The sequence below is a fragment of the Tamandua tetradactyla genome, chromosome 2 (assembly GCF_023851605.1).
Source record: "Tamandua tetradactyla isolate mTamTet1 chromosome 2, mTamTet1.pri, whole genome shotgun sequence".
NCBI lineage: Eukaryota > Metazoa > Chordata > Mammalia > Pilosa > Myrmecophagidae > Tamandua > Tamandua tetradactyla.
The window spans coordinates 213025171-213042747 of record NC_135328.1 but is presented as its reverse complement, the minus strand read 5'-3'; the positions used below and the strand labels follow the sequence as shown (position 1 = coordinate 213042747).

Here is a 17577-nt window from a genome sequence, read left to right as displayed (position 1 = left end):
ACATGATTTCTTACAACTCTTGAACATTCTGTCTGTGTTTAGATGGTGGCACTAATGATTACCAATGTTTTTATCTCTTCCTACACATCTGTACAGTCTGTTCTCTCTCATGCTGCAGATAAGCTGTTGGGCTGCATCTGCCCAATCCAGTGGCTCTCATGCCCTTGTTAAGGAAAATCAATCAAAACCAGCCTTAGCTAACCCAGGATGACTGAATCTTTTTTTTCTTCCTGGTTTCATCAAATTATATTGAAACTGAAGAATCTGAAGTCATGCTCTCTCAACACATGTAGAATCTGAATCACTGAATGAATAATTTATGTAGAAGCAAAATTTAATCTTACTTTTATACTTATGGTCAAGTCTCCATTGAGAATACTATTGTAAATGAACAGAAACACGGGTGAATTAACAATGGGTAATCCAAAATATTATTTATATTTGAGTTCAAAATGCATTATTTAATTTAATTTTTGTTGTTATTGGTAGTGTCCCCCTTAAATTATGCTTTGCCCCAGCGCTTATAGAATTAAATACATGCTTTAGTATAGTCATTTTCAAGCTATATTCTTAGGAGCTGTTGGGGACTAAGGAGGTGACAGAGGAGCCAAGTGGGCAGGGATCGAATCTCCTCAGTTCCATTTTGATCAGTACATTTATCTATTAGTATACTGTGTTCACCACAAGATTTTGTTTCCTATATATAGACTTGGGTCAAACTTTTCAGTAAGAGTACTACCTTTGTATTATGTACTTCCTGTTGGTCACGTTAGGAGGCCTGTTGTATGATCTGTTGGTCCCTTTATTTGCATTGCTATTTTGATCATCAGTTGGTTAAGGTGGTGTCCACCTCTATTGTAAAGTTACCTTTCCTTTTTCGTAAATAAGAGTAATCTATTTGCGTTATACTGTGAATCTGTGGATATCCTGTTTCCCAAAAATCTTTCATCCCATGGTTTGATGATCCTTACCTGAATCAGTTATTACATTGTTGGTTACAGAATGGTAATTTCTTCAACATTTATTAGCTATTCTTCTGTGCCTCACCTTCCCTCTTGCTACAGTGAGAATCCTGGTTATCAACATCATCAACATATTAAATAGGTAATCACTCTTTTTCAGGTCAAAAATATTAGATTTTCAGCAATTTCATGTAGTTCAATGTATCCACTCATTTGCTACATTGACAATACAACCAAAAACAAGCCCATTAAGTGAAATTCAAGCTCTTTGTAAGTGTTGGTATATAGTTTACATTCATTGTTGAAAAGTCACTTGAATTAATTCTTTTTTATTGTTGGATTATAGTATGGTCAAGGAACACACAATGGACTGTGCATGCAGTGATGCTGACTGAGGTCCAAGCAATGTTGTATCATGAGAATTATGAGAAGAAAATGGACTGCAACTTCCTCCATTTTATGCAGCCTCTTTTGTTTCTTTATTCTGCAGAGATACCGTAGGAAAGTGCTTCTTTTTACGAGTGGAAATTACTCTCCGAGGAGCTACTTATAGAATCTCATTTAGTGACACAGATCAGTTACCCCCTCCTTTCCGAATCGACAACTTTTCCAAGGTATCGAGTGGAGTTGAGAGCCAGTTTGGCTGTTTCATACATGGGAGGGTGGAGTATGTGCTGCCTTTAAGATAATGGTAAAATACATTTTATACTTGGGTTTAAAAGAAACTGTACCGGCATCTCTGTAGCTGACATCCCTAAAAATCCTTGCTTTTAGGATGTAGTTTCTGCTGGTTATATTGGTTGTTGGCAGCCTTATCCATCCAGAAGTAATGTTTCAAAACTTATTTTGACTAAAATGTTTGGTCAGCATGAATGCCCTCTGTAGACATTCCATACAGAAGGAGAAACCAGACTCAAATTGTCCAATGGCGCTGAGAGTAGCAGTTCTACTATTGCTCACCTATAGTGAGCATTTTTTGTCTTCCAAGTAAAACCAAAGTAGTAATCATTCAATTCTGTCTTAAATTGTACCTTTGTATAGCAATATGTCTCATAATATATGTTTTCTTTGGCTGAGTTCAAAAATCCTTATTTCTTTCTCTCTTCAAAGCACATCACAGGGAGGTCAGTTCAGAAGAGATACTATTGGAGGGTAGAATTGCTTCCTCTACATCTTTGACTTGGCAAAGGTTCTTAAATCCCTTTACCCAATAGGCTATAGACATGTCCTTTAATTGGTGAACTTCTTAGATGATGATCAGAAAGGCATTTGAGGAAGAGGGGAGATGAGCTTCTGTGGTGATTATTCCCCTATAAAGGATTCCTTGGGAAGAATCTGGAGCTTAATTTAGGAAGCGCTGAATCATTTCCAGCAACACAACCCTGAGTGAAATTTCTCTTTGTCCTTTGTGCCATTACTCTAGGTTCCAGTTGTCTTTACGCAGCATGGTGTAGCTGAACCCAGGCTCCGAACTGAAGTGAAACCCATGACTACATTGGATTATGCCTGGGATGAACCTACCCTGCCACCTTTTATCATGCTCACTGTAAAAGGGGCAGGTTCCTCAGAGATCCACTGCAACATGAATGATTTCCAGGATAACCGACAGCTTTATTATGAAAATTTCATTTATATTGCTGCTACATATACATTCTCTGGGTAATTCTGAGTTAAATTACTGATCTTATAAAGCAGAAGGTTCTAATTACTAACTGCTTTTAAATTTTAAGTAGCTTTTCTGGAAACTGAAATATGAAGGAAAATTCATTCATTCTTTACTAAGTCCTAAGCTTCAGGGTGTATCTTGAGAGGTCATTTAGTCTAAGCCTTTGCCTTATGGCTAGATTAAAATTTATCCAAATAGCTAAGACTTCTCTTTTTAAAGATTTCCCTCAATAATACATTCTAGTATTTAATAATTCTTCCCATTAGATGTTATTCCTATTATAGCTTATATTCCTCTTCCTTCAAGTTATTTTAAATGTTTTTTTAAACATCCTTGCTGCTATTTTATGTCTGTGTTGACTCTTAATTCACTAAAACCTGACTGATCTTCCTAAGTAGTCATCATTCAGCTACCCCTCCCCCATTCAGATTATGATTAGGCAGACACTTGAGTCTCTCTTAATAGTCACCTAAAGCCAAGCATAGTAACCTACATTGGCAATAATTCCAGTTGCCATAGAATCATAATCTTCATTGTCATCTGACTAGTTGTATTTTGAAAACTCAGGTGAAGAATAGAGGGTTTATTCTAATTCTGCTGTCAGATTGGTACATCTGCTGGTACATAGAGACTCAAAACATTGGACTTTTAAAAGGTAGTCATTCTACCAACATATAAACAGTTTGTTGTTTCTGTGCTGAAGGGGCCACTTTTTAAAGTTGTTCTGTGAATGAGAATCTTTATCATTGCAGTCTTTACAATTACAAATATAAATGACCTGAAGTAGACATTTAAAGCTATATTCCTGCCCAAAATATTCTGGATAATTTTGCATATGAATGATATTTTTGCATATGCCCCAGTCCCACAAATAACACTGGAGCAAGCCCTGGGTTATTCTTCTCATCTTCCTAGAGTGGAGATTTCACTACTAATGGATTGAATGGGTGTCTTTGCTGAGAATAACATCCTTTTCCTCTTCTGTTGCAATTTTCTTTGGTAATGATTGTGCTGGGCTCTTTATCTCAACATAACAATTGAGCTAATCATGCCTTTGTTTGTTTGTTTTAAAAGATTATAGAGTCAGTAGTGTGATGTGGTTAACTTGTTAGTGCCTGAAAAATCAGTTCTAAATCTAGTTGCTAGTCATGTTTTTATTCGTGTGTTCTATAAATTCCGATTGTTACTAAGCTCTTGCTGAAAAATTGTAATGGAAAATGCAGAACTAAATGGGTTGAACAGATATGGAGGAGATAAAAAGAAAACCTTCTCGAATCTTGGTGTGCTAAAAGGTTGAACCATCTTTTAAAAGATATTAGATACTATTTCTTTGTATTCTAAGATGGAATTAATGATAGGAAAGAAAATTAGATTTTTTTTAAACTCTCAATGTATCAGTCCCTTTTTTTTTGATGATAGGATTAATAGAAGCTAGGAATAATCTAAATAAAACCTCATCCAGATACCCCACAGTCTATCTAGGCTGCAACATTCCGTGAAGTTTAGGATCCTTAAATCACAAGGAACCACAACAGGATTATTGAATTGGAGGAAGGTGTCTATGAACCCTTGTTTTCTTTTCATCCTAGTGAAACTTCTGATTTCTTGCCAGCACTTGGAGAAGTAATGATTTTGATTTTCTGCTTGGCAAAGAACAGAGCTAATTTTTGACCCTTTGGAATGTCTAGCATGGTTCTTTTTTTTTTACTGTTTTTTGGGGGTTTTTTTGCCTCTAATGATATATAGTTATTCTTTTATGTCTAAATTACAAGCCACTGAAATTATCGGGAGAGGGAAAATGTCATGGTATGTCTTTTGACAAATGAATCTTTGAACTTTGCAGGTTAAAATATACAAGCCTGATCTTTATGCTACTTGAGTCAGACTTTTTTGTCTGTATTTATTTCAAAGAGGTTTCAGGTGTTTGCTTATGCGAGCTTAAGAGAGAGAGACTGTGTGTGGTGTGTGTCTGTCTGTCTGTTTATCAATCAGTTAATCAATCTTGTTGTTCCAGTTTACCAGAGGGAAAAGGAAGGCCTGTGACTTCCAGTAAGCCCATTACCTGTGCAGAGCTCGTCTTGGATGTCTCACCAAAGACACAAAGAGTCATTTTAAAGAAGAAGGTGAGAAGGCTTAGCAATTGGAGTTTATAGTAAAAGATTTTAGCATTTGAAGGGATTTAGGATCATCTGGTACAAACTCTTCATTTTACAGATGAGGAAATGAAGACTCAGAGAGGTTAATGGTTTCCTCAAGGTGCAGTATTCAGGTGCTCTCTGAAATTTGTCAGACATTCTTTTTTTGAGGTGTGATGTTGGAAGTCAGCATATAAAGAAAAACTGTCAGTTTGACATTCCCTTCAAGTCAGTGTAGGGAAATGTTTATGCTATTTTTATAGATAAAAAAGACAGTAAAATTTGGCTGAAATATGAAAAATGACAGAACACTGGTAATGAATAGATCAGACATAAAGATGAGAGGTTTGGAAACACAGAGGTGCAGAAGGGACATTAAGGAGAGGGTGGCCATCAGCTGGAGTTGGTTGAAAACAGGTAGAGCAAATACATAAGGAAGTCACATCTACATGAGTAATGTGTTCCTAAATGATTTAATGTGTTCCTAATGATGTAATGTATTCCTAAAGATTTTGTGTAATTTAAATCTCATAATTCAAAAATCCTGACACAGGATTTCTCTTTACCACTCAAGTGGCCCTGCTGCTGACAAAGGATACATCTTTATCACCTAAAATGGTGTCACACATGCTAGTAATGTAGATCTGTTTATGATTCACTTGGCTTTGAGATTATATAATTCTTGACAAATTTTAAATTTTGCACATAAAATGGAATTTAATACTTGTGTTTTTATTTCACACCATTTCAAACCCATGTGAATCAAATTTACTTAAAAATGTGATTAGACTCGCATATAAGGCAATGCTTTTGTGTCAGATGCAATTTGGAAATAAGATTTAGGACTAAGTGATAGGAGGTCATGGGGCGTAGAAATTGAAAGTAAGCAATTTTGGAGGCTGTTTCAGTTTGCTAAAGCTGCCAGAATGTGATATATCAGAAATGAGTTGGCTTTTTCAGTGGGATTTTATTAAGTTACAAATTTACAATTCTAAGACCATGAAAGCTCCAAATTAAAACATCAAGAGAAAGATACCTTCTTTGAGGAAGGGCTGCTGGCATCTGAGGTTCCTCTGTCATGTTGGAAGTCACATGGCAACATCTGCTGGTCCTTCCCTCCTGATTCTGATTTCAGTGGCTGTCTCCAACTGTCTCTGGGCATTTCTGTCTTGCTGAACTTGCCGAGTTTTGTCTTTTATGTTCTCATAGAGAACTCCAGCAAGGGGATTAAGACCTACATTGAATGGGCTGGGTTACATCTCAATGTAAATAGCCTAACCAGAAGATCCCCCACAAGAATGGATTAAAGGACTATAGTCTTTTCTGTGGTATGTAAAAGATTCAAACCAGCACACTCTACCCTCTGAACTGTGAAAAGATATGTTCTTTCCATATGCAAAATATATTCATTCCATCACTATATCACAAAAGCCTTAAATAATTTCAGTAACAATATTAAGGGCAAAGTTTCATCAAACTCAGTTACAGATGTGGTGTATCGTAAGGCAAAATTCCTCTCTGGCTGTGGACCTGGGAAACTTAGAACAGATTATCTGTTTCCAGTATAAAAGGAGGGACAGTCCCATAAAATAAGTGTTCCTGTTTCCATAGGGAGGAATTGCAGGAAAACAGGGGTCAAAGTTCCCAAACAGTTCTGAAAACCTGCAGGTCAAACTTTACTAGGTTTCAAAGTCTGAGAGTCATCTACAGAAAAATGTTTTATCCTCAGGGCTTGAGAGAATAGCAGTCCCACTCTCTCCAAGGGCTTACGCAGTGTCCCTTCCCTCTGTAAATACTGGGGTGAGGGTTCCAACATCTCCAAGCATTGGGAAGTGTTCTAGTTTGCTAGCTGCCGGAATGCAACACCCCAGAGATGGATTGGCTTTTAATAAAAGGGAATTTATGTTCTTCAGCGGAAAGGCAGCTAACTTCCATCTGAGTTTCTTTCTTACGTGGGAAAGCTCAGGGTAATCTCTGCTGGCCTTATCTCCAGGCCTCTGGGTTCCAACAACTTTCCCCAGGGTGATTCCTTTCTGCATCTCCAAAGGTATGGGCTGAGCTGTGAGTGCTGAGATGAAGTAGGCCGAGCTGCTTGGGCTGTGCTACATTGCACTCTCTCATTTAAGCACAGCCAATTAAGTCAAACGTCATTCATTGCAGCAGGCACACCTCTTAGCCAACTGCAGATGTAATCAGCAACAAATGAGGTTCATGTACCTTTGGCTCATGTCCACAGCAACAGAACTAGGTACCTTCACCTGGCCAAGTTGACAACTGAATCTAACTACCACAGGAAGACCACCTTGTTCTCGGCTCTCACCCTCTTCAAACATCTGGGTGGCAGGTGGATTATCTGCCATCTCCAGGGCACACACTCAACCCCTTCAGAGCAATGGGATGGTGGCCAGGATCTCCCCAATCCCCAGGAAATGTGTCCACTGTTTCTGAGGCTTGAGGCAGCAGCATTCTTCCTGAACAATGGTGCAGCCAAGTTCCCCTCAATTCCCCAGGTATCTCAGAGCCCTGGAGTAATAAGACTCTTCCTGAAAAATGGGGTGGAAAGCTCACCCTCTGCAAACTCACCCTTTCCATGTGCATGGATGTGTCCACTCTCCTGGTACAAGGTGTTTCTTGGCTCCAAATCTTAGCTTCCATGATTCTAACTTTGACTTTCCTTCAATCTGATGCATTTCTGTCCCTTTTAGTCCACACTGGCAGTGGTTCTGTTTATACAGATTTCGTGACAAAGTTGTCGGTTTCCCATGCAGCAAATGGGTCTCAGCTGTCAGACAATAGGACTTTCCACAAATCCTTTCTGGATAACTCCATTTCCAATCCTGACTCCCATTGACATGGTTGACTGGTTCTTCCATGTTTGATTAAATCCTCACATGGGACATTAGCCTCTGGGGTCTCACCTTCTGGAATCCCAGCGTTTTCCAGACCATCAATTCCGCTTTCTTTGTACCCAAGAGTTCAGTTCTCAGCTTGTCCCTTCCCTCTTGCAATTTACTATAAGCTACAAGGAGAAGCCAGGCTGCATTTTTCACATTTAGTTTGGAAATTTGCTCAGCTAGATAGCCAAGCTCATCGCTTTCAAATTTTACCTTCCATCCAATGCCAGGACTCAATTTTGCCAGATTCTCTCCCACTTTAAAACAAGTGTCAGCTTCCTTCCAATTTGCAGTGACACATTCTCATTTCTGTCTGAAGCCTCATCAGAAATATCTCTGGAGTCCATAATCCTGTCAAGAGTCTCTTCGAAACAAAGGGCTTTTCAATAAAACTCCTCACAATTCTTCCAGAATCTTCCCCTCATCCAATTTTAAAATAGTTCCAGCATTTTGGGTATTTGCACATCACAGCACCCCACTCTTGGTACCAAAATCTGTTTCAGTTTACTAAAGCTGCCAGAATGCAATATACCAGAAATGGGATGGGTTTTTCTTAGGTTACAGATTTATTGTTCTGAGGCCATAAAAATTAAGGCAGCAAAAGGAAAATAGCTTCTCTGAGGAAAGGCTGCTGGTATATGTGTAAATAAATCTAATAAACATATATACATATTTATTTCTATAGATATCTATACGCACACTGAAAACCAGGAATTCACATTAGTATTTTCAGTTGTAGTCCAACATCACAAGGTTCATTCTAATTTTCTCCCTTTCCATATTTATAACTCCACTGTCCAACATTGCTTTGGTCAGTCCTTTTGTAGATGACAAACCTTCCATTGCCACCACTGCACAATCCTACGCAGACCTTCTTGTTATCTTACTTGGGCTCTGCTTTCTACATGATGGGTAGCCACCCTCCCAACCTCCAAGCTTCATCCCTAGCAGGAATGTTCTCCTCACCCCTCTCTGGCTCAGATGCCTCATTCTAGGTTTCCCTAGCCCAGTTCCTCTGCATGGATGTTGTCATAGTCACCTTGGGCTTCAGCAACCCACTCTGGGCTTCCCCCAGCCTGTGTGAGTGCTTTGTTCCGCATGGCTTTCATTTCCTCCTGGGGGCCACCCTGCCCACTCCTCCCAAAGGAGGAGCTTCTACCTTCTTGGTTCCATCAGCTGGTTTTGGGAATAAGTTTTATGGAAGAGGGAAAGGGAACTCACCAAAAGAAGAATTGTGCGTCTCAGATTTTTAGATGGAAATTTGGGTGGTTTCCATCTTGCAGTGAGCCTACACATGTGGACTTGGAGTAGAAGAATCCACGTATAAACACTTTCTCTCTCCTGGGGTCATGTGCTTTGATTCCCAGTCCATAGCATCAGCAGGATAATTGAGATGCTTCCCCATGTGGTTTTATGATTTTAATACTTTTGTTGTAAAAACTTAACATGCAAACATTCTTGACATACAAGCATTCCATACATGGTGTACAATCAATGGCCCACAATATTATCACATAGTTTCCGTGTGGTTTTGGAGCTGTGGCTAAATGTATTTTCTTATGTGAACAGAGAAGCAAGCTTGCGGGGATTGCAGAGGAAGAAATAGAGCTCAGTATCATCTCTTTTTAAAAGCTAACATTGGAGAGAGTAGCACAAAATAGAGCAGTGTTATCTTTCTAGATCTGAGTTCTGGTTTTGCCACCAGATTTATATAGTATCTGGTACTTCACACATTCCTCTTGGTAGGTAATTTCCTACTGACCTCCCAGGCTTATTAGAAGGATCGACTAAGATAGCGAACATAAAGTGCTATAGAAAGAATGTAATAATAATAATAATAGCATAACAGTTAAGTGAGGCCTTACTCTGGCATGCATGTTCTGAGTGCCTTTCGTTTGGAAACTGCCTCTGAGAGCTCATCCAAGGTTACTTAGCTAGTAAATGGTACAGCTGGGTTTCAACTTCTGGCATTTTGACTTCAGCGTTCATAATACTTTGTGAATTTTTACTTTGTAGAATGTAATGCAAAAGTTGCCTTTCCATTATAGATGTAGAACGTTAATGAGTTTGTGATACCCAGAAGTGTCTGTTTCCCTGGATGTGCTCTTACCTGGTGAGAGGGGATGTGGTCCTGACAATTCTAGATGGAGTTTGCTTTCCCTTAGAATGTGCTAAACGGTGAGGTGCTATTGAAATGGAACTGTAGGGATTGTCTTAAGAGAGGCAGTATACAAAATGGTTAAGCATGCCAGCTCTGCTCTGGAAGCAGGCTTTGGGGATTCATATTGTGGCTCCAGCACCTACTAGCTATGTGACCGTAGGAAAGTTACTTTGTTTCACTGAGTCTTAATATTCTTATCTGTAAAATAAAGTTAATATTATAAACCTGGACTGTTTTGAGGATTAAATGAGTTATTACATAAAATTCCATGGAGTCGTGCCTGGCACATAATAAACCTGAATAAATATTATTGTTATTATTATTACTGTTTCTTTTAGTACATAATGGGTTATGTACTTTCCTGGTTTAGTCTAGAATCCTAATTGCTGTTTATAAAATATTCCTACAGAAAAAATGTATTTAGAATTAGCAGCAATCAGCTTATTATAATTTGAATGCAGTCAACTTTGTTCAGAATCATCTTAACCTTTGAATACAATCCAGTTGTAAGTTGGAAATCATCAATATAGTATAGTTTCATTATAAACATGGAGAGTAAGGAAAGGAAGACTGGTAAGTTCTGGTTGACTTAGAGCTGTGAGGATTGCCTATGATCAGCTATTGAGACTATCATATCCTAAGTACTTGTATTATATAACAGAATCATACTTTAATTTCTAAGGGCACCCATTTGGAGCAACAGTAACCATGGCAGATTGGCTAGGATAGGAGACTAAGCTGAATCTCATTGACTGTATTATATTGCCCAACCATTTGTTTATAATTAAAAAATAATAAAAAATTAGATATTAAAATAATGTATATTTTTAAAATTCACATTATTTGCAATTTTTGGTATTTGGCTCAAGATGTATTTGAGGTTTCATATTTTACCCTAAGTGCAGCTAGGAATTAACCACAATGAACATTTGAATGAAGCTTATATATAATGTAGAAAAAAATCTAAATCCACTTCGTACTCGAGAACTTATTCAGACGTTGTACGAAACTGTTGAGGTGAGGAGTTACCTGTGGCCACACACGATAGCTCTCTCTGTCTCTGCAGGAACCAGGGAAGCGTTCTCAGCTGTGGAGGATGACTGGAACAGGCATGCTCACCCATGAGGGCTCTTCAGTTCCTCACAACCCCAGTAAGCCCCCAGCAGCCCGCTCCACCGAGGGGGCTGCCATCTTGGATATTGCTGGTCTTGCTGCGGTAACTGACAACAGGTACTTTTCTAGGCAACTTTTGATTCAAGCTCATTGCCTTCAAGTTCTGACTGAGAGGAAATCCACACTGAAAAGCCAGAGTTCTATAAATGAAGTACAATTTGTATTTTTATATTTGTATTTTTTGCCACTGATAGAAACTCATCACTCCTACATATGATAAATTCATTTTATTTTTTAAAGCTATTAAGGAAATACCCATTCAGATGTTAAAAAATTAAAACAAGGTTGTGCAAGGGTGGCTTAGTGGCAGAATTTTCGCCTGCCATATTGGAGACCCAGGTTCAATTCCCCGTGCCTGCCTATACCAAAAAAAAAAAAAAAAAAAAATTCAAACAATTGAAGGAATATGTTATGAAAAATGTGTATCTCATCCAAACTTTAAGTCCATGGCCCCTCCCCTTGCCACCGCCCCAGAACCAAAAAAGTAGTTTCTTTTTTTCTTCTTTTGAAGAATTTTATTAAATCTTAACTAAAGCAGAAATAAAGAGAATCAATAAATGTGTGTTCATTAATAACTCCCTTTTATTCAAAGGGAGTTATTAATAAAATAACAAATAACTCTCTTTACTTTTTTTTTTATTTGCGTGGGCAGGCACCGGGAATTGAACCCATGTCTCTGGCATGGCAGGCGAGAACTCTGCCTGCTGAGCTCACTGTGCTGAGCCACACAATTTGTACCTTATTTACTGTGCTGAGCCACACAATTTGTACCTTATTTACTGTGCTGAGCCACACAATTTGTACCTTATTTACTGTGCTGAGCCACACAATTTGTACCTTATTTACTGTGCTGAGCCACACAATTTGTACCTTATTTACTTCCAAAGACTTTAGATGACTTGCAGGTTAAAACTTGATATAAAATAGGGCAGGCCATGGTGGCTCAGCAGGCAGATTTCTCGCTTGCCATGCCAGAGACCCAGGTTTGATTCTTGGTGCCTGTCCATGCAAAAAAAAAAAAAAAACTTGATATACAATAAAAGTATTTGGAGATAAAACAGCAAAAAGACTATTTGAGGAGGTTTTAAATAGATTTAGTAGATATCCCTTTGCATACCACCTGATAACTTGTCACTGTCAGAATAAAAGAACATATACTATGTTGTATTATGAATCTTTAAAATCTTAAGATCACTTTATGTCCCCTTCTTCATTACGTTCTATTTTGTTTTATTGCTCTGTTCCAGCCATAGGATTCAAGCTACTGCTCATTAGATTTTGAGGGAGGGTTGAGACTATTGCAAGGAAAAAGCAAAATCATGATCCTGATATTCTTTTAGGTCTGAGATATTTGACTCAGAGAATTTGTTGCATTTTCCAGATATGAACCCCTGATGCTAAGAAAGCCTGACCGCAGGCGAAGCACAACTCAAACATGGTGTTTCCGAGAAGGAAAACTGACCTGTGGGTTACATGGGTTGGTTGTCCAGGTCAGTGTTTTTTGACATTCCCAGTTGCAGCAAGCAGTATTCAAGCCTTCTTTGAAACAAAGTCTCACCTGGGATGTGCATGGTATGGGATAAATGGGAAAAATAAATTACATAATGATATGTATTATTTTATCCCATTTTAGTTAAAAGAAAGTGAAAAAAAAACTTTTGGTACATTTGTATTTATTTACATGGGAAATGTTCTTGAAGGGGATGTACAACAGATATGTTAAGAATTGTTGCCTCTGAGTGGTGCGACTTTTTCCCCTTGGCTTACTTGGATTTTTTCTTGATAACAAATTACCTATGTAATTTTAAAAAGAAAGGAAAAAAGGTGTTAACTAAAAGCCCCCAAACTAAGTTAGATGGTTTAGTTTCAGACTTGTAAAGTCAATATAATAGTGACTTAGAAAACAGCCTTTTTTAAATTAAGGTATGCAATCACCACGGGTTTGCTATGCTCTCTGATGCCCAAATAAGCATTTAATTGTAGCAAATATGAGAATGAAATTTACTGGACAATTTCCTCTATCCTCTACTCAGCCAGTCTACCCATGATAAACTCTTGGTACTTTACAGGTGAGTATGAGTTTGGAAACTTACCAGGAGGTTGGAATTTCTACCCTTTCTGACTTCAGACGGGAATAAGACCGTAGATCCTGGAAGGCATCTAGGAGGTTTGAGTGGATAGTAGAACTACACTTCATGTGTGCAGTGCTGTCCCCACTCAGGGCTTTATTCAGAAGGCAAATACTTGAACTCTTAGTTGGAAACTCTTAGTGTATGTGTCCTTGGTAGAGACTAGGCTGTCTTTCTGTACTGGAAAGTTATAGTCCAGGCAGTAAGCAAAACTATAAGGAGCCTCAGACTACTATTTGGTGAGATTTATTTTCTTTATCTCTATTGCCCTGAGGTTTTTTCTTCAAAGACAAGCTGCTCACTGTATGAAGTACACATCTGAAAGGGATTTGTGATTTTCCATTAGCAATACAATTCAGATCTGTGGAGGCAAAAAGAGGACTTGTTATAATTGCTGGGTTCCGTATCTGACTCTGACTTTACTTCTCTTTGTTTCTAAAGTTCTTGTAATTGCAGTTCTTTTGAAGCATCTCCCCACCCCTTGCCCCAATAAATCCCTTTCTGGTGATTGTTGTTCCTTAAATCTATTTCAACATTTCTTTACTTGTCAATGACCCTATGATAACAGTATTCAGAAAGGATGTGTTTTGGTTAGGGAAATAAATTTGTTTTGACCTCATTATTCCAAATAAAGTAATTGAAGGCATTAAAATATTTTCTGACCACATCCTTAAATGGCTGTGTTTCTACTTTCTTTCTAACCTTAACAACAGTCATTAAAGACTTTCTGCATGTTGAAATCTGTCTTATAAACCTAGCTCAAAATTTCTTTTTCATTATTCAATATTTAGAAATTAACAAAGAGGATCTAGACACTCTTTGCTATTGTCTTCTCTAGCCCTTTATTTGCTTTCCCATAGGCATCATCCTGTATACTTCCATTTTACTTGGGGCATATAGCAAGAAGATGCTTTTCTCCAAAGGCCTGAATAACTGGGCATCAGGTGACAATCACTGTTTTGTTTTAGAAGAGACATTTTAAAAGAAATGTCAATCCATATGAATATTCAACCCATTTGAATTCAACCCATTTGAATATTTGGGTTGGTTGTCCAGCCGTGAATCTATTTGGGAGGTTTTCAGTTCTAGAATTTGCTTCTTATTGGAAAGCTAAGTGATAATGATAATTGTTTTATTTTCATAATTTTTCATAATTTTAAGCAAACTCTAATGAAATTGTTCAAAGAATCAGAGCTTTGACTAACATGTTAGGTTTATTTTAATAGCTAGAAGTTATCACAAGGCAGGGTAAACCAATACTCTATTCATGAAATTATCTCCCACTAATTCCTCAAATTCATACAGCGTACCATTTTAGTCTTACCCACATTATCCTACTATTTTCATCATCTGCAAAGCTGAATAAATAGTAAATGCCTTGCTATATATTAACCATGACCCTCCAAAAGAGAATTTAAATGCGATAACTTGTTTCAAATGGTATGTGAAATTGTCAGTCGGTGACTTTGCCTTTTCTTACATCTTTATTCCCATGTTTTATAGGCCAAAGGAGGGATTTCTGGTTTATTTGATGGAGCTGAAGTTGTTCTTGGTCCTGACACTTCCATGGAACTTTTGGGGCCGGTTCCACCAGAACAACAATTCATTAACCAAAAAATGAGACCTGGTTCTGGAATGTTGTCCATCAGAGTCATCCCAGATGGCCCAACTAGAGCATTACAGGTGCTAATTTGCCATAAGAAATGACATGGAACTCAGTGTCCTTTTTTCCCTACAGTGTTTAATCATTTCACAATTATTTATTCAAAATAAATATTCAATATTTATATACACTTTTGCTTGGAGAGCCTGTAAGTAAAATGGGATTAGAACATTCCTCACAAAGTTGTTATAAGAATTAAATAAGATAATGCTAAGAACAGTACTTATTATCATTTAAAAATTATTTTATTAATGTGCTAATTTAAATAATTGATGTATAGGCAACATTAAGAACAGGAAGATAGATGAAGTACCTAGTCAGATAATTAAAATGTGGTATGAGAGTAAATGTAAATATGGCTCTAGAGCTCAGGGATAGAAATGTGGATTCATCAGGATATAGTATAATTAGAGAAGTCAGGGAAAAAAGATGTTGGTATGTGACAATAAACTCTCCAAAATAGTACATCGTAATCCCCAATACCTTTTGTTTTTTTTTATCCCAATACCTTTTTATAAAGCAGTCTTCTCTTGAGGCAAAAACTGAATACAGCAATCTTTGAGGTTTACATTTTGACATGAGCTATGCCTCTAGCTCATCTACAAATGATCAATCCCACTATATGAGGCTTTCAAGATCTACAGCTTGAACTTTTACATGTAGACTTGAAACTAAGTTTGTTTCATTATTATGAAATGTACGTATAACATTATTTTATAATACTACCTTGGCAGTATTCTGGAAAACCATTAATTGCCATAGAATTCTTGAGTGTATTGTGACTTTTTGACTTACACAATTGGCATAGAATGGATTTCACTATTGAAGTATGATCCCACTTAGCGCAGCTTTTTATTTGATTTTAGATAACAGATTTTTGTCAAAAGAAAAGTGACCGTTCATTGTATGAAGTGGATGAACTTCCTGTTACTGAACAAGAACTGCAGAAACTAAGGAATCCAGATACGGAACAGGAGCTGGAAGTAAGTTTAGAATATTGTATATTTATTTCTTTGATAATCAGTTTGTTAAGAGAGAATTTTGCTCTGTGGTCTCAGTTCAGATCTATTCTTTTCTTTTTTCAGTTTGTGTAAATTCTAAAAATGGGTATTGCTTAGCAATGTTTAATTTTATCACAACATGAATATGTGAATGTTATGTAAATGACAGCTAAAGTTTATATGGAATAAGGATGTGACAGATGTTGCTAAAATAAGATGACAATAAAGGAAACTACAATACTTGATTTTAAAACAAAATTTAAAGTGTAGAATAAGAAAACTAGATTTGACATATTGACTTGACATATTCCTTCTCCTTTCCGTGTTTGGATTTTGGGAAGAGAATGAAAAGGTTGAAAAGGAAGATAAGATAAACATGAAAAAGAAACATTTATTCAATAGTTATTCAGTGATTTTTTTTAAAAAGTCAAATGCCTATGTGTAAAGCACTGTCTTCAATATTAGGCAGTTCAGTGAATAGCCTATTAGGAGCTTGCATTCCAAATAGGGAGAAAGAGTCTCAAACAATCATGTTCTTATAATGAAATGCAGAATATCGTACTTTGACAGAGGTATCAAGTCACTCTGGAGTTTAGATGGGATTGTGCCTACGAGGGGAAGGCTTCTAGTGAGAGGATGGCATTTGAGCCATCGAGGTGATTCACAGGACTCTCCTAAGTGGTTTTTCATCTTCTTAGAAGTAAGCACTAGAGGGATTTGTAGCCATCTATTTCCTTGTACTCTCCAGGCTACCTTGAGCTCTGTTTTAGACAATTGTCAGTGTGCCGTATTTTTTCTTTTTAGGTACTTGTGAGGTTAGAAGGGGGAATTGGACTGTCCTTAATTAATAAAGTCCCAGAAGAGCTCGTCTTTGCAAGTCTTACAGGAATCAGTGTGCACTACACACAGCTGGCAACCAGCCACATGCTTGAACTCAGCATACAGGATGTACAGGTGAGGAGGGAAGTTGTCAGAAACCGTTAATCTACTTGTTTTCATTCTGAACACCCAAGCAGATCCATTGTATGGTGTTCTGTAAACATTGAGGCTTCTGGGGAAATGAGTTGATGACTTTGAAAGATCAGTCAAGGAAGTAGTTGTTTCTACCTAGATTTGTCTCACTAATTTTTCCATATAGCAGAATTCTGAAGATAGCAGCAAGCCCATAAATAATATATATTTGAAAACTCTGTCAAGGTGAAATGGAGGAAGGTGATCCGTACTTATCCATCTTGCCAATAGAAAAAACTACACGAAATCATCTAAACATCAGTTGGAGTAATTGAGGTTCAGCATAGGGAGAAAAACAAAGAAGTGCACTTCTGCTTCTGACCAAGATGGAATAACAGGGACTGGATTCACTTCCCCCTTGAAATAGCCCCCAAATCCAGATAAAACACATGAGCTAACAGTTCTCAAGACTCTGAACATCAAGCAGTAAAGGACAGTGATCCCTGAGAGGAGAGAAGTTGAAGAGGTGAGTCCTGCAATTGTCCCAGCTTATTGCCTTGAGAGAATTTCCATGCCATGGCATAGGGAGGAGATACTGAAACAGAACCCAGAAGACTGGATGAGTTTAAAAGAAAACAGAGCTTAAAGTCCAGAGGACCAAGGCAGCTAGAGTTCTTAGGACAGCATACCTGGGAGCAGAGAACTGGGTAAAGAGAAAACTCTTGAGATCTGTAGAAGGTTCCCTCAATTGTTTTTTTCCAGATTGACATTTTTTTATCAGAGAAGCTATAGGTTTACAAAAAAATCATGCAGAAGATAGAGTTCCCATATTACCCCACCCC

General features: G+C 37.6%; 1 protein-coding gene across 7 annotated transcripts in view; it reads left to right on the top strand.

Moving 5' to 3' along the window:
* The window catches only part of VPS13D (vacuolar protein sorting 13 homolog D), a 354551-nt gene that overhangs the window by 167726 nt on the left and 169248 nt on the right, over positions 1 to 17577 (top strand). For all 7 annotated transcript variants that reach the window (XM_077151248.1, XM_077151249.1, XM_077151246.1 and 4 more), the window contains 8 exons: positions 1453 to 1576; positions 2386 to 2621; positions 4643 to 4751; positions 10885 to 11048; positions 12373 to 12481; positions 14624 to 14803; positions 15650 to 15766; positions 16589 to 16738. In XM_077151248.1, coding sequence (XP_077007363.1) covers positions 1453 to 1576; positions 2386 to 2621; positions 4643 to 4751; positions 10885 to 11048; positions 12373 to 12481; positions 14624 to 14803; positions 15650 to 15766; positions 16589 to 16738 — 1189 coding nt within the window. The remainder of the gene's footprint in view (positions 1 to 1452; positions 1577 to 2385; positions 2622 to 4642; positions 4752 to 10884; positions 11049 to 12372; positions 12482 to 14623; positions 14804 to 15649; positions 15767 to 16588; positions 16739 to 17577) is intronic.